The sequence below is a fragment of the Podarcis filfolensis genome (genome assembly GCF_964270895.1).
Source record: "Podarcis filfolensis genome assembly, chromosome: 2".
NCBI lineage: Eukaryota > Metazoa > Chordata > Lepidosauria > Squamata > Lacertidae > Podarcis > Podarcis filfolensis.
The window spans coordinates 117,659,950-117,677,910 of NC_139605.1; the positions used below are offsets into that span (position 1 = coordinate 117,659,950).

General features: G+C 43.9%; 1 protein-coding gene across 2 annotated transcripts in view; it reads right to left on the reverse strand.

Moving 5' to 3' along the window:
• Positions 1 to 17,961, reverse strand: part of POU6F1 (POU class 6 homeobox 1) — a 41,813-nt gene that overhangs the window by 13,439 nt on the left and 10,413 nt on the right. For both annotated transcript variants that reach the window (XM_083599260.1, XM_083599261.1), the window contains exons 2-4: positions 3,237 to 3,336; positions 2,465 to 2,669; positions 44 to 165 (exon numbers count right to left, since the gene is read on the reverse strand). In XM_083599260.1, coding sequence (XP_083455386.1) covers positions 44 to 165; positions 2,465 to 2,669; positions 3,237 to 3,290 — 381 coding nt within the window. In that variant the 5' untranslated portion in view covers positions 3,291 to 3,336. The remainder of the gene's footprint in view (positions 1 to 43; positions 166 to 2,464; positions 2,670 to 3,236; positions 3,337 to 17,961) is intronic.

The following is a 17,961-nucleotide window of genomic DNA, read 5'->3' on the forward strand; positions in this document are numbered from 1 at the left end:
ATTCCTCCCGCGTGCCCGACAAAAGAACTGTAAGGTAAGTTACCTGCGGTGCAGCTTGCAGTGTGACGGGCGTTAGAGTTTGTGTTTGCTGGCTTGTCACTTGGCTGAAGGGGACGATTCCTGGGATAGGTGCAGGGGTTATTTCAGGTAATGCCTTTACTTCACCTGGAGAAAAGAGGAAACAGTTCATTTTGTTTACCCGTTCGGGTGATACCCACAGAATGCTGGGCCAAGTGGAGAGGGAGGTAGCACTCGTGAGCATGGCATGAAACCGCCCTTTACAGAAGGAAGAGCCATTCAGGGAAGGGACTTGGAAATAGGATAATGGCAGGCAGAGAAGGGGGGGCGTGTAGCCCACGTGCCTCCAATTCCAATTGTCCTTTAAAGTGCATGTGGCCAAAATGTAAACATGGGCATCACCAAAGCATAAAAATGGGTGTTGTTATTTTTTTTAAAAAAGGACCCAATCTGGAAGTGGGAAAACTATAGCATGGGACCTGCAGGTCTCGTCAGTTAAAAGAAAAAGAAAAAAACACATTTTTTTTTTTTTTAAAATAGACAAATTTGGGAGGGGGAGGGCTTGAGCAGAAGCCACAAAGACCTTTTGGCATCACAGTGGGGTATCAATGGGGCAGTCAATTAAAAAAGTAAACCATAAGTTGATTAAAAATGTTTGGAGGACTGCAGATTTTTTTGGGCATTGTAGTAAGGGATCCTATTTAAAATGTTCTGTACTTCTTCTTCAATTTGAGGGCACCTGCTTTACACGCAAAGGACAAATGATGAGAGAATTTGCAAAGTGACTCATTTTTCTTAATGATAGTTATTTGAGTCAAACCTGTGCTAACTGTACGGTGATTATGGTACCCATCAGAAGACCCATGCTAACACTGCCAACATACCAGGTGAGGACCCCATTTAACCAGGAAGCCCAGCTGCAGGGAACAGCGTGTGGATAGGTCCACCCATTTAAATCAGGCCCCCAAGAAAGGAACAGCAGGCACCTTAGGCCTCTTAGGTGAAGAATCTGGGTAGAATTGTTCTAGCAAGAAACTCAGGAGGAAACAAATTAGGGTACCTTCCACTTTTGCCTAGATAGCCTGCAGGGCTCCACTGCTGTTCTCCAGTCTGAACAATGCACTGCCTAGAGAAAGCACTTGGTCCTCCATGTCTTCCAGACTATCCCTATTACCCAGATGCCTTCTGCATTTGCCCACTTCTCTGTTCCTGGCTTTGGCACCTTGCCCAGCCCACACACTTTGCAACCGCTTGCTTCTATCCATCTCTGCTGCCTGAACCCTCCACTCCCACATGGCGGGCCAAGGCCTAGAGATGGACCAACTGGCAACAGGCAGTGTGAAAGCTCACTGGCAAGAGATTTCGGCTGGAGAAACTACTCATCCTTTGGCCTAACCTCTGGAAGCTGGGAGTTAATAGCTGGGTTTCCACTCCTCTCAAGTGCTCCTTGCTGGCAGAATGTCCCTCATGTTTTCACGTGCTCCATGTTTCCTCACCAGCTAGGAAAGCATTGCTTATTATGATTACTTACATTTGAGTCATTTTACATTAAAAAGTCTCCAAGTGACTTAACATGATAGAATACAAACTGGCAGGATGAAAAAAGAGATCATTTAAAACAGAGTACAATGCAAAATTGTAGGGACGCGGGTGGCGCTGTGGGTTAAACTACAGAGCCTAGGGCTTGCTGATCAGAAGGTCGGTGGTTCGAATCCCCACGACAGGGTGAGCTCCCGTTTCTCGGTCCCTGCTCCTGCCAACCTAGTAGTTCGAAAGCACGTCAAAGTGCAAGTAGATAAATAGGTACCGCTCCGGTGGGAAGGTAAACAGCGTTTCCGTGCGCTGCTCTGGTTCACCAGAAGCAGTTTAGTCATGCTGGCCACATGACCTGGAAGCTGCACGCCGGCTCCCTCGGCCAGTGAAGCGAGATGAGTGCTGCAACCCTAGAGTCGGCCACGACTGGACCTAATGGTCAGGGGTCCCTTTAGCTTTACAATACAAAATTCCTAAAATGCTCACCCAGAAACATAATAAGGACAAGTCCTACCCCACCTCACTAAAAGATGAAGTAGATACAAACTTAAGTACCAAAGGCCTTGGCAAATTAACAAATGTGTTATCGTGCCTCATAAAAACTGACAAGACGTGTGCCAGACGTGTTTCCCTGGGGAAAACATTCCACAGATGGAGAGTCACCACCAAGAAGATCGATTCACTTGGGCCCTTGATTGAGGCACACAGAGAAGGGCGTCTGATGAAGATTGTAGGGTCCTTAACTTTTTATAAAGTTGGACTTTTTCCTAATGCAGAATATACCACAAAAAGAAGACTAAAAGGCCTGTAGGTTGCCCCCTTGTTGACCCATTTAACCTACAATTTATTTTGTGGCACGGCCTCTTAGGCAGCAGAGCGGATGGAAAGAATGAACGAACAAAGTGCCTCTTACCACCTGACTCTCCTGATGCCTTTGCTGGGTTTTGCTCTACCCCTTCCTTTCCCATTTCACTGGGCTCTGGAGGGCAGCTCACAGGAGCCTCTTCTCTGGTTGCTGCTGCAGTTTCCAGAGTTTTCCCTTCGTTCTCCACAGGTATTGGAGCATCCACGCCCACCTCCAGCACCCGAATGGTCTCATGACCCGACATCACAATCACCTGAAAAGAGACAACAAAGGATAACCTTGTCTAAGGCTCCGCTGGGGCAGCGGCAGCTCCTCTCCCCCGCCACTCCAGCACCCCTTTGACAAGGCGGTACCTACAGGACCGCCTCTCCTGGTATGTCCCACAGAGGAACTTACGGTCTTCAAACAAAAACATCTTGAAGGTCCCAGGCCACAGAGAGGTTAGGCTGGCCTCAACTAGAGCCAGGGCTTTTTCGGCTGTGGCTCCGATCTGGTGGAACGCTCTGTCACAAGAGACTAGGGCCCTGCGGGACTTGACATCTTTCCGCAGGGCCTGCAAGACAGAGCTGTTCCACCAGGCCTTTGGCCAAGGCACAGTCTGACCCCCTCCTTTGGTAATTCTTCACAGAACTCTAGCCCAATGGTTGCCATCAATTTGATTCGAATTAATTTTATAATGAATGATTTTAGAATGTTGTACTATTTTATTGTTGTTAGCCGCCCTGAGCCCGGCTTCGGCTGGGGAGGGCGGGATATAAATAAATTTTATTATTATTATTATTATTATTATTAATATAAGGGGTCTGCGAGAGGCACATACCTGCTCATTCACTGTCAACGAGGCTTCATGTGGGGGCACGGTGTCGGTGTCCATGATTGGATGCTGGAAGAGCTGGTGGCAGCCTTCGGCGGGTCACATACTGCAAAAGGAAGACACAAAGGTTATGGGAGCGTTCATTGGTCCAAGCCTGGGAGCCACACAGCATGCCGCCTTTTAATGACTCAGGCCATTGATTCACCTGATGAACAACATCTCTCCAGGGTCAGAGGCCTCTCCCAGCCCTACTGGGATTGAACCTGGGACCTTGTGAATGCCAAACAGATGAGCTACAGCCCTTTGCACTGAGCTACAGCCCTTTGCACAGCAGTATCTAGTTTAGCCTATTTTCTTCAAGGCACTATAGAAGCCTTGCTTAACCCACCCAAATCTCACTTTCACCAATTCTTCCTTTGACTCTAGCCGACCCTAACCCAACCCTGCTATTTCTGGTTGAGTCCTTGGAGGGCAGCTGAAGGGGGGTTTGCTCCCATGGGCATCTTTGCAGGAACTGGGAGCAAAAACCCATTGAGCTGCCCACTAACATGTTCCCAAGCTATGTTTGTCGAACAGCTTACGGGTTTCGTCATGAAAGGGAAGGTGATCCCGTGACAACGGCTCATTACCCCATAGGGGCCAAAGCAGGCAAAACAGATCATGTGAACTTATCTAAAGAAGAAGAAGAAGAAGAAGGAGAATCAGGGTTGTCAGACCTTTAACATCTGGGGGTCCAAAAAGTCACAATTCTTTCTGCTATCATCCACATTTCGTCTTAAATTTTCTGTTTTGGATTATTTTTCCTTGCCATGCTCAATTACTGGATTTTTATGTGTGTGTGTGGTGGCGGTGGTAGCCTCACTTGTTGACAGGACAAAACGTGTTCCACTCTTACACGTTTTTCATTACTTCGTTGGGTCACGTATTGTCCCTCCACTGCCATGCAGAAAGGTAATTGCCTTTATAAGAGTCTCATGCATTTTTTATAAGGAGTGTCTCTGTGACGCACTTGGCTTTCCTGGGTGACATTCAAATCTACTTGATGCATGCAGGAAGGAGCTCTTTATTTATGCAGACACATGCAGGAGCCCACAAATTACAACCACTGAACTGGCCAGAAATTGTGTGCACCTGAAAAAACCTAAAGACCCTTCTGACATGGCCATCCCCAAGGACTCTGGTGAGGGCAACGAGTGGGAGGAGAGAGATCATGGATCAGAGTCCTCCTGCTCAGAGCCAGGTCTTTCCGTTCAGATTCTCCTTCTGGAAGACTCACAGGCCCTCTCCTTCTTGGCTCCGGGGTAGGAGAAAGGCCAGTGCAATGCCAGGGAGGCCCTTTTCAATGCCAGAAGAAGGGAGAGAGACTCAGCAGTCAGGAAGAGGAAAGTCAGGTGTTGCCTCTGAAGCATCGCCATGTCACTCGTTCCATGTCTCTGATACACAAAATATGAGTATGCTCAGCTGACAAAGCCCGGCAGGGCGAAACAAGGTATTATTCCGGGAATCCTTGCCACGTTTAAGTTCTTTCGTCTGACACCGGCATACAACAACTATATTTTGCAAAGGCACATGTTAAGATCTTTTGTATCCTTTGTCTGAAACCTGCATACAACAATCATACTTTGCAAACAAAGATGTGGAACATTACAAACAAAAGTTCATCTTTTGCAAGTACTGCTCCTTAAAGTTGTTACGTTTTACTCTTGTATTCGCTAAGACATACGTGGAACACAAAAAGCTTTTATTTGGACATTACGTTTAAAAAAACTGATTCTTTTGTACATACGTGGAACACAAAAGCTTCTATTTGGACATTACGTATAGAACTGATCTATTTGTATTTCCTGTTCTAAATGTTGGTCCTTAATTGCTTCTACTCAGTTAGATCATGTGAAAAGAGTTATGTTTATATGATGTATAAAGAATTTATATAGTTAAACACAGCCAGTTACATTGTGGGTATATTTGTTAGTTCAATTTACATAACTATCTGTTTGACAGTGTTGTGTAACCTGTGCAGTCACAGACTGCAACTCCTGATCCTGGAATCACGAACTGCCTTTAGGGGACTATGAAGCTTGAATTGGTTTGCCTTTCCACTGGTACCCGGGGCCATCTTGATTAATTTCTGCTCTTCTCCCATTCCTGAGTTTATACTGTCAGAATAAAGAATAGCTTCTTAACCCCCAAGTTGCTGCTGTTCTTGAGTGGGAGCCACAACAATTATTTTATTATTCTTTATTTAACAAAATTTATATGCCACTTGGTTGCAAGCAGAACCTCTGCCTGGTTTTACTTAGGGGTTCCCATGGGCAGAGCTAGCAGTCACTAAGGTCTGAGTTTTTCCTGTCTTCCAAACTGGAATGGGTTTGAGAGCCTTTTCTCCAAGTTTTTCCAAAGTCGTTTGTTATCGTTCGCCACATGGCTACTCTGTTCTCTGCTCACATTGTCCATTCCTTCTCTGGCATCTCAAGGTCAGATAGCCTTTGTCAACTATGATGCTCTCAGTATACAATTTCCTGTTATGCACATAGCTAAAATTCTTTCTTCCTAAACCTCATTCTCACACAAAGCAAATGAGGAGATAAATGAAACATTATCTGGGCTGTTACATTTCAGACCGTGGGGCACAAACTACATAATGATGCATCTTAAATGAGATGCCAGGGCCAAGGTTCCTCTAATCTAGTTGTTTCCCAGGCATGCCTGCTTTTCTATGTACAAGAACGCAGCTGCAGTTGGAAGTGGTCTAATGCAAAAACCCATCTCCCACCTCATCTGCTAATTGCAGGAACCACAATCCAAACATGCAACTTAACATACATCTATAAAACTTCAGTGCCCCTCAAGGTTCAGCCTTCAACCACTTGAGGCGAGCTGTTAACAATGTGCTCTCTACGTGTGTGTGTGTGTGTGTGTGTGTGTGTGTGTGTGTGTGTTTGCGTAAAGTGTATATCTAACCAAGCTGGAATGCGAAAGCAGGAAAATGTGCTTTAATTGCATTTCCTGAAAGACTTCACTGCTCTTTCCCTTTGGACTGAAGGGAGTAGTATATTAGCATATAGCAAAATACTTATCCCATAATCACTATACTTTATAATAGGGCAGGGAGCCTGCAGGCTCTGCAGAAATTGTGGACTCCAACTCCCATCATCCCCAGCCAGCATGCCCAATGGCCTGGGATTATGGAAGATGTAGTCTAGCAACACAGGTTCCTCCTTCCTGCATTGGTTTTTTTTACTAAATGTTTATTTAAAGAGTTTTTTTATAAAAACAAACAAACAAACCACAAACTAAGTACCCATACACACCACCCTTCCCACCCTATTAAAGCAAACAATAAAGTAAGATAATGGTAGTATAGCGAGTTACAAAAGTGGCAATAGGAAAGCTCAGTCTGTGTTCTCTCAAGTCCCACCTCTGCTTTACGAAACAAAGATTCAATCATAGTTAGCTCAGGACAATACAGCCTTATTTTGTTTTAATTAATTAGAGAATCGTTTGCATAACTCTTCCATTATGCATTTATGCCTGCATGTGCATGTTGTTGCAAAGCACACAGTGTAGTGTAGCCGTTACAGACAAGGACTTGGGAGACAAGGGTTCAAATCCCCAATCAGCCGTGAAGCTCACTGGGTGCCCTAGGGCCAGTCACTGCTTCTCAGCCTAATCTACCTCACAAGGTTGTTGTGGGGGATCAAACTGGGAGGATAACCAGTCCACAAAGAGAACATGGTGTCAGAGGAGTGCCACACTGCAATCTCCTAAAGCAGTCTTTTCCAACCTCATGCTCTCCAGATGTTGGGAACTACAGCTCTCCATCCCTGGCCGGGGATGAAGGGACTCGTCTAGAACATTTGCAGAGCACTAGGTTTCAGAAGGCTGTATTTTAAAAGAAACTCACTGAGAAGGTAGGGCTGGAGACAGTCTTCAAGGCCTTCACCACGACATAAGGATCATTTTTGTGCTACAAGGTGGTTGGAGCAAGTTGTCCAAGTCCTGGGAGCTGTCCAAGTCCTGCAGGCCTTGTCTGACTGCCAGGTCTTCCTTGTCTCTGCTGCTTGCTGCCTCTGCCAACTCTAGCACAGACCTCTGTACTTACTAACCACTCTATGCCTTCAAATGGACAAGATGGAACACTAGGAACTGTAGTTTGGTGCTGATAATTTGAGAAGCAACCCGTAGCCCTGCACAAACTACAGCTCCCAGGTTTCCCTGGGGAGATGGGATGGCTAAGGACTTAAATGGTCTAATGATGTTTATATGCCTGGGGGAGGTGTGCAGATATAAAAAGATACACCTGTTCCCCCTTGGGGAAGCTTCTCTCTACACGGAGCTTTGGTAACAAAGGCCTTCAGCGAGCCACTTTTAGAACCTCAGATTCCTGATCACGAAAGCAATTGTGGGAGCCTGAAGATAGCCACAGTACGACAGTGCTCATGCTAAGATATTTATAATCTTGTAAAAAAGACTCAGATCTTTTCAGGCCCTCCCCGTGGGACAGAGTCAAGTGGAGAGCTATTTTTCGACGCTGTGCAAAGACCAATTAGCAAGAGAGGCTATTAAAATAGGCATTTCATAATGTCAAGCTCTGTGAATGTTCTCGCGAGTGGGCTGGATCTCATTTAGCACACATTCCGCTGGCTTGTAGTAGCATTTTTGTTTTGCTTCTTCACACATTTTCGCAATTAATGGGACAAATAATTTTGCCCAGATGGCAATGCAAAGTGCACACCGAAAGAGAAACAGCCATTTCGCAGCAGATGGTGACAAAGAAATGAAATGCGCAAAAATGGGGGGGAAAGGGAAGAGGGCGATTTGCAACACCCCGAGCCCCACAGTGAATAGAATTACCATGTTTAATTACAAATGCCGATGAGTCAGAAATATAACTGTCCCAGATACTATTCCAGAGGGAATCTTATCCTGAACACGCCACAGGTAAGAAGCACAGAGCCTGCAGAGATGCCCTCACTTACCATCAGAAAACTGTCAGGATTTAACCAGCGCCCCAGATCTCTCATTTAAATCCCAAGAGAACTGGCCAACTTCTGTAAGCAGACTGTAGGCCTGCGTCTGTTGCTGTGTAGGGATGTTCCTTAAGACAGGAGGCAGATGAAAGTGGTTGAGAAAAGCATAGCTCCCTATCATTGCCTCCCCCCCTCCTTTTGTTCAGGGAAGCAATGCAAAAACCCACAACACCTGTCTAGCAGAGTTGACAGTGGAATGACTACACATGAAACAAACAGCAGTTCTCTCTTTCAGGCCACCTCGAACACACTCTCTAGTTGATGGATCACATTATTGCAAATCGTGTACCTAGCTGGGAGTTGGGGGCGGGGGTAGAAGAGCGGATGATAAAAGTTGGAAGTGCAAATAAGCTTGTGCTTCTGAAGTTCTGGTTGTCAGTTTGCATTTCTTAGTGCAGAAAGTATTGATCTCATGTGTAAAGATCTTTCCTATTCTTTTCTATTCTGATTAATTCTAGAAACTACTAGAAGCATCTCTGTGTGAGAGAAGCAGAGGCAGCAGTGTTAACGATTGTTTGGGTTATACCTTCTGGGAAGCTGCTTTGAACTAGTTCCCTTATCTCTATTCTGCAGTCATGCTGACTATAAATACAGTGGTACCTCGGGTTACATACACTTCAGGTTACATATGCTTCAGGTTACAAACTCTGAAATATTACCTCGGGTTAAGAACTTTGCTTCAGGATGAGAACAGAAATTGTGCTCCAGAGGCGCAGCAGCAGCAGGAGGCCCCATTAGCTAAAGTGGTGCTTCAGGTTAAGAACAGTTTCAGGTTAAGAACGGACCTCCGGAACGAATTAAGTACTTAACCTGAGGTACTACTGTATGGACCAAAAGGAGCCTGGGTCTTACCTTTCTCTTTCTCTCTCTTCCTTCTGGTGTGGTGTTTCTTAGTGCTAAGGTTTAGTCTTATTATGAGTTAAGTTTATAAATGCTGCAACTGGATTTTGTATGCACTGAGCCAATCCTGATTGCATTGGATTTGATAACCATTACGCAACATTTGCCTTCAGCGCAAGTATAGTTCTGCTGAATGAAGTACTATTGCCTTTGGCCTATTTTGGGGCACTCTGCAACGTGTTTAAGGTTTTCCTCCACACGTATGATAATGTATGACACTGATGTGTGAAAATAAGAACTCTAGGTGCTCCCTGCAAAGGAGTGAAAAAGTTTTCTCTTTGCACAATACACAGGAATGCACAGCAAGGATGTCCCTTGCCCCTCCTTTCTTGTCTTTTCTGCGTAACATCCTTCTTAGTTGACAGCATGTAGAAGCAGAATCCCCCACAGCAACTGATTATTGGGGTTCAAGCATGCAAGAAGTCTTGAACTCACTGGTATCAGGTGGGGTTCAACGCATGCGCCACTATGCTGCTCTGGCCAATACAAGATCACTAGCCAGGAATGAGTGGAATGTCATGAAATTCTACTCAATATTGATCCAGAGCAGATTCCAACCTATAGCTAGCAGAGTAAAAACTTAAACACGTTGCAGGATTCCCAAAAAATAGACCAGAGGCCTATTTCATTCAGCAGAGTTTTTCTGCTACTGAAGGCAAATGAGCATAATGGTCACAAATCCAATACATTCAGGACTGGCACTGTCCATAAGAAATCCAGTTGCAGCAAGTTTAAACTTACAATAACTTATAATAAGTCTAAACTTTAACACTAAGCATACTAGGTACAAAACATCACACCAGAAGGAAAAGAGACAGAGAAAGTGAAACCCAGGCTACTTCTGGCCTTACTTTTATAGTCAGCATGACCTTGACTGAAGAGATAAGAGAACCAGTTTAAGTCAGCTGTACCCAGCTTCTCTGAAGGTATAACCCAAACATCATGAACCTTCTGCTTGTGTCTTTCACACAGAGCTTCCAGAACCCTCTTGAATTAATTACACACCAAATCAATACTTTCTGTACCAAGAAATGCAAACCGACATGGAAGTGCTTTGAAGAGTATCTTAGAGGGTATAATACTCCATTTAACCTACAAGTAGGAATGAACATATGAGCAGCAGATAACATTAAATAAAGGAAGATTTGAGATAAAAATGGATTGGAATAATAGAATATGCAGCCAGCGAAAGATTACCTAGAATGCCATGGAGAGATGAACTGGGAAGTCTAAGGATAAGCGATAATGATGAATATTGTATGAAGTATATATATATAAGTTGTAAAAATGCATAAATAAATTTATTTTAAAAGATCACTAGCCAGGAATAAGTCAATCTGGTTCATGTGATAAGGCACCATCAACAGATTTTATATATGTATATCGTTTTAATTCTATCCATGTTTCATTGTATTCTAACGATTGATTTTTCTATGATTTTAGTGGTTCTTGTAACGTACCTTGAGTCCCATTAGGGAAAAAGCTGGGGTATAAATAAATATATAATGATAAAATAATAATAATAAATACAAGTTCCCTGAGCATGCTCACTTTGATTTAAGCAACAAGTAGATTCATCTTGTCTCTTTCTTTTCCCCGAATTATTGCCCTTTCTAGCCTTCGCTTACAATGGCAGGTGACTTCAGGACTTTGATTTACGGCTGCCATGGGCTGGGCATTGCAGTCTCAAAATTAGAGGTCTCTGGGTTCTTAATTGAAGAAACATGGAGCCAGCTGGATAAAAGAATACTTATGTGGATGTTTCTGAAATATTATTTGAACTATAGCTGGAAACTTTAGTCAATTAGGTTGGTTTCAGCTGATTAACTATTGGGTTAACCCATAGTTGTCAACTTACAGATTTGAAAATAAGGGACCAGCAGCCAAAATAAGGGATTTTCCAAGCACAGGTATGTTCAACTTCTGAGCCCCTCCAAGCCAAAGGCAGAAAGCCCAGCCAGGAGCCAAATGAAGCCTCAAGCGGTGGTTCCCACAGCGCAGCAATCCAGCAAAGGGGATGCAGCAAGGAAAACCACCGTCACCTCTCCGCTGGGAAGCGCTGAGCAAAGGCGAGTCCCCAGGCAATGCGGCCGATTTGATCGGCACAAGGCATGCAAGCTCCACCCCCCAGTCGTTCTTAGACTCCTTATTGGGTGAGCAATGCAGCCAAGCAACACAGTTGGAGCCTCCCTCCTCCCTGGCCTGCAGGGAGGGAGGGAGAGGAGCTGCTTCCTTTGAAACCCGGGAAATTTAAGGGACATCATCAATAAGGGACAGCAGCGGGACGCGGCGCTGGGATAAGGGACTTTCCCGCCAAATAAGAGACAGTTGACAGCTATGGGTTAACCTTTCAATCAGAGAGACTGAGACAAAAAAAAGAGCACTTGTCAGTTTCTGGAACTCTCTATCTACAAGTGCCCCAAATTCCAAATTATCAAACATTGTCAGCTACTTGTGAGTAGGCTTGGAGGGAGGTAAAGAATGCAGAAGTATACTATACACCCTGGCAAACTAACATGATTGGAGTCCAGAACGCAGCTAGCGGGGTGGGTGGGGAAACTCAAGGTAGAACTATGTTATGGCTGGCTGTAAAAACCATCAGAACAGATTGGAAACCTGGCGAGTTCTCCGACTGCAGTCTTTCGATCCTATCTGGCTACTGGCCCCAATATTTTCCATTTCTAATCTCATTCAAGATGACTCATCCTCATTCCTGGAAAGTCTGTGCCAGGATGGGCCAGCTAACAAAGGCCTTTGTTGGCTGATTTTCTTAAAACACATTGACAAAACATAAGGGCAGATACCATGGCATTTGTTAAAAGCTGTTGGAGTGGAGTGGGGAAGGAATTGCAGCCCAAAGCTATAAAGTAATCTGTCATCAGATCTGGCTGTTTGGCTGACTATCCGGCTGTTCCTAAAACAAAGCAGAGTGGCTAATAATAGCCTTGCTCTGAACCCCAACATATATAGAAGGAAGGAAAGCTGCCGGCAGAAGGGTGCTTGACTTGTAGCTGAGCATTAGTTACGGGAGCAATAGTCCATATTTGCAAAAAAATAAATGCAAGCTTTGCCAGGAAAAGGTACCGTATTTTTTGCTCTATAAGACTCACTTTTCCCCTCCTAAAAAGTAAGGGGAAATGTGTGTGCGTCTTATGGAGTGAATGCAGGCTGTGCAGCTATCCCAGAAGCCAGAACAGCAAGAGGGATTGCTGCTTTCACTGCGCAGCGATCCCTCTTGCTGTTCTGGCTTCTGAGATTCAGAATATTTTTTTTCTTGTTTTCCTCCTCCAAAAACTAGGTGTGTCTTGTGGTCTGGTGCGTCTTATAGAGCGAAACATACGCTAGTAGTTGATATATTTCTACTTGCAGAGCTATATGATGGTGCTGGAAGATAGCTTGCTCATTACTTCCTGGCCTTGAGTTGTAATTAAAAATAAATAAATCCCACATCTATTCAATGGCATTGTTTTCCATTATAGGCATGATTTTTCCATCTCTTTATCTCGTGAAGGGGAGAAGCAACCCAAATAACTCAGCGAGTTACGGCTGCTGAGGAAACAAGTTCAGGTCTGAGCTGAACTTTGAATGAGATGAGCACACCTAGAGAGACAACCCTGGAGAATAATACTTGGGACTCAGGAACCCTCCCCATTTTAAGGAGCTTGGAACCTGGGCCTAAATATGTTCGATTTTGCAGCCGCACATTCTTTCATTAGAGCTTTAAAAGACTGCACACACCATTCATTTAAATACATTTTGCAGAATTTAATTTTTTCTGGTGGTGGTGGTACAATCGTGAAATGAAAACAGAGTTGCTATTGACTAATCACCGGTTCCCAGATTACCAGGGAGCCCCAGTTGCATTCAGCATGTATGTGTTTTTGGGGGTGGAGGGTGGGGAGAAGGAGGACAATATGTTTCTTAGCACTGGCCAGGTGGCAGTCTGGTGGGTCTACTATCTGCCCATGCTATGGCCTGAGTGCCATTCCCAGGAGCCAATTAACTGAGCTGGTTGGTCGTGGGGGAGGGAGAACTTTCCCCCTCCAGTCGACCTGTCACCATCAGTAGAGGTTCTAGCCCAGGTTTCAGCACAGCCATTCCCTTAATGTCTCCCACCTGCCCTTATTTCACAGCATTTATCACCTTTTTTTTTTTTTTTTTTTATTAAATATTTATTGGTATTTTCAAAAAACACACAACAAACAAAAACAAAAAAAAAACAAAATATTCGAAACTAAACAAAAAAAAATAGAAAAAACACATACAATTTCTGATACTTATTTTCCTCAACCTTGTTTCTCAGACCTCCTCACACCTCCCCTTCTTGTATTCCAATTTAAATTGTCAATTCAGCAAGTCCTTAACTTATTTCTTCACCTTAACTTAAACATTTATTCTAACATACTGTTATTTTACTTTACTTCTTTTTTCCATTTCCTCCATTTATTTTTAACAGCCTTATTCTCACTTAGTTTAAAAAAAAAGAAAAAAAACCAATTTCACCTTATTAAAATTACACATCAATACTTATACCTCATTAATTTATTCTTGAACCTTTTTCCTAAGGTCGACCAAAATTTCCCTTCCACGGTTTACCCAATTTCCTTACCACTAACAAAATATAAAACAAACAAAGCAATGCAAATTATCCTTATGTACCCTTTGGATTCCCAACCTCCACCCACCCTTCTCCCGGTTCCAGTCCCCAACCAATATCCATCAGTCTTTATATTATTTATTTAGCCTGGAGATCTCAGGTCCGAGGCCCTTATGTCTCTCTCAGTTCCTTTCTGCCGGTCTCTTTGATAGACCTTGATGTTAAGCCCCAGGTCTCGGAGGGGCTCCGGCCCAACAGAATCGGTGTTGCTTCTAGCCAGTCCTCCATACTTAAAAGCAAAAGCAAAGCCTATGGGGTATTCCAACTCTTGTTTCAAATTTCTTTCAAATCCAAATGTCCCCACAGCTCCAGCTTCCACCTTCAACAAATTTATAATCCTCAGGTCTTCAGATCTCCTCAAAAGAGGATCTCTCCATTTTCCAAATTCCCAATCAAACCAGGCTTTCCGCATCCAGTTTTTATTGTCCTTTTTTATCATCATGTCAGGCCTCATATTGTAGCTCTCCTTTGGCTCCTGCAAACCTCCATCTCCTCCTTCGTTTTCTTCAAAAAGAACATATTGCTCCATCGTGTCTACGCTTTCGGTTTCATTTATTTGTTCAGTTGAATAGGCTTCCTGTTTCAAATCCTTATCAGACTCCAAGCTGTTGTTTACTGTCCAGTGTAATAGCGCTACCTCTGTAGACAAAGCATCGTACTCATCTTGTAAGTTTCCCAAGAGAACCAGTGCTCTGTCCAATTCTGCTTGGAATTTAGACACTCCAGCCATTTTTGTAATGTAGTATCCTTGTTACCCCTCTAGGGGGATTTAATTCCTTGATCTTCCTTTCAGCTCAAAAACCAAAAGTCCAGTTATTTTGTATCAACCTTATTTTCAACAAGTTATCCCGAATAAACCAGCAAAAACAGCAGAAACAATGTTCTCTTTTTCCAGCTGACAACTAGCTGACTAGCAGCTCACTTGACAGCTGTCAAAATCTTCCATGCAACAGGCTTTCTCATCGGACGTTCCCGGGTCTAGGGGGGGGTGTAGTTTCAGCTCCCAAAATTCTTTTTATCCTCCAGAATATCCTCTTATAATGTCCAAACCGTGAGGTCAGGATCTTTAGTTAAAAAAAAGCAAGAAACAGGTTCTCTCGACCTTAGCTGCCCAGTCCTTTGCTTTAAGTTGTTTACAAAGAGGGGGGGGGGTGGACTTCCTTTTTAGCCCCTTCCCGCTCGTTCCAAATCCAAGATAAGAAATTTTTTAAAGTTCCAATCTCCGTATTACTCACGGGTTGATGTTTTAGGATCCAATCACTCTTAGAAGAAGTTGGCGCTCTCTGTCAATGGCTTGCGGCTTCACTCCGTAGGCGAGGGAGTACTCTCAGCACCACGCCTTACCCTGCCTCCGTTCCGAAGCCTTTAAAAAGGCTCCGTCGCGGATTGGGGGGGCGCAAATGGTGCCCGCCGAGTCTCTGTGTTCACAGGCATCCGCGCCTGTGATTTTAAGGGTCCCCGCTTCGCCGCAGCGGCCAGACCCAGACGCTACGGAGCCGATTCCCTCCGGAGCTCGGAGGGAATCCGCCATTAAACAGTGGCACCAACCCGGAAGTCTCACAGCATTTATCACCTTGTCCCAAATTGAAATTAGCAGCTTGCAACTGGGGCTGGGAAGGAATCTTACCTACAACTCACAACTGGCTTTAGTATCATGGGATGTTGGCCTTCCTCATAACAACGGGTCATTGTAGCTAATGTTACTTCTACTCAGAGTAAACCTATTGAAGTTTATGGACACAACTCGCTTAGGTCCATTCATTTCAATGGGTCTATGCTGAAGAGAGCTTAGTTGGATACAACCCAGAGGTTTTTTGGAAGGGGAATCAATTATGTCTCACGATGCCATCACTCCATTCTGGATGGTACTGGGGACAATGAGCAGGATCCATAGCCAGGGTGGGTGGGGAGGGGACTCCTCACTCCAGTATGGACCCCTAAAATGCCCGTGGAATGTCATCTCACAGCTGCCCATGATGCCAACCCACACCATACGGGGCCTTTCTCCCCCAAATGTTGTCCATCATGTGGGCTGCATGGATTCATCGATCAGCAGCTAGGCTTTCGGATGCCTGAACCCTTCCCTTACACCATGCCAAACCCAGCAGTCCATAAGACTGTGGTCATTTCTATCTTGCCCTTCCTCCCAGAGTAGCCCATATTTTAGCATGGTTCTTGCTCCCCTGCTATACACAATAAGCACAATGAACAAGGCCATGAGAAAATTAACAAAATCAACTTGACCATCCTATCTGAACGTGGATCTCCCAAGATCCTGTCCCAGCACTGTCTTCTGACTCTCTGTGGGTTCCAAGCTTATAGCAGAAACATATCACGTTCACTCAAGCTTTTCTTCCTATAAAGATGAGGACTACAGATGTTTTAAAAAACAATCCATGCTGAAGCTCTTAGCATTCCAGATTCCACACTGGAAGCCAAACTCTGGGTGTGTGGTGCCCCTTCATGTAAGCTAACAAACAAGTCAGTTAACTCTAGTCTCCCAAACTGGGAAACTATATTTAATGAAGCCACAGTTTGAAGTTGGATTAATACCATCTTGTTCCAAAGCCATTAAACAGTTTCTTGGTTTAGACAAAACAGGAAGATACAGTTAACTGAAGACTTCCTGTCTTCATTTGCAAACACAGCCCCCTTCCGCTAGTGAGCAGCCACAAGGCTCATTTATATATTGGCTTATTAAGCTGAGTTTTAATTGTCCAAGGGTGGCCAATATTTCTCAACAAATTAGCCATCAGGTGTTTTTGTTATTTATTTTTTTAAAATCTTGCTACAGCCATTAATTAGCTAACCAATGAAAAGATGTTTGCGTTACTACCAACACTGTGATTCTTTTCTGCACTATGTTGCTTTATTCATTTCCTTCTGAAATTCTCCTGGACTTTCCTGTCTTGCGTATATAGGTTTGCAGATTCAGAACTATACATCATGCGTTTGGTAAACCTGCCTCGGGCACACGAAAGCTCATGCCATGACAATTTTTAAGGTGACACAAGACTTTTTTGGTTTTGCTTACCATCATTTCAAGTTAGCACCAATACATTAAAACATCAAACAGCTGTGCAACCTTTCGGGAGGCAGAGACCTGAGAGGGCATCAGAGGAGGAAGGGAAGGAAAGAGGGACAGAGGCCAGTGTTGCCTGCGGCCTCCATGATCATCATTCAAGGCACCCCAGGGTGCCACAACAGACTGGTTGAAAACCACTCCATTAATGAAACATGACAGAGGGAGAGCCATATTTGCCTCTTGAAGCAAAAACAACCAGAGTGTCTTGAGGCAGTTTAAAGACTAACAAATTTATTATGGTGTGGGTTTTTGTGGATTTAAGCTCACTGCATCAGATGCGTGAACTGAAATCTTAGTTGGCAGGTCCAAAAAGGAGACAATTATAAGGTGGGGATTTAATGGCAATGAAATGCAAAGGTGTCAGTTAAGAGCTTCATAATATATTCTAAAGAGGCACGACTTTCGCTTTTTGCATCAGCAGATTGGTAGGAATTGCTGAAATTATATTAACACCTATAGAGAGGTAGAGACAGAAACAGCCACAGACAGCACAGGTACCCTGGCTGGGCTAATGAACATCCTTTGTCTTCATTTAACCCACACGGTATAGCACTGAACTTCCTGCTGAATTGTGATTCAGCTGTTTCTTCCTTTGACATCCCTGTGTTTCAGAATGGCCACCTTTAGGTCAGTAACAGTGTGTTCTGGGAGGCTGAAACATCCTCACTGGTTTATTGGTATTGTCACTTTCTGATGTCAGATTTGTGCCTATCTATTATTTCGCCTAGAATAGAGACTGATCTCTGAGACCTGTTAGTAATATGGGGCAGGAAACTCTCCAGTGCTTTATTTTTCCATGGATTTTTGTGTGTGTTTCATAAGTTTGTTAGGAAAAATGAATGGATGCCAATGGCAAATAAATATTATGCAACCTTGGTCTTTTCAAAGTTTTCACTTTGCTTACTAAATACAAGTAAAACATGCAGAATTAAGCCACTCTCCAAGTCATCAGCAAATTTCTCTAAGCAAACTGAACATTTCCCCTAATTCGCATAAGGTATTTTATGCTGGAAAATTTACACCACTAAAAAGAATGCAGTAGGGCATTGTTAATAGATG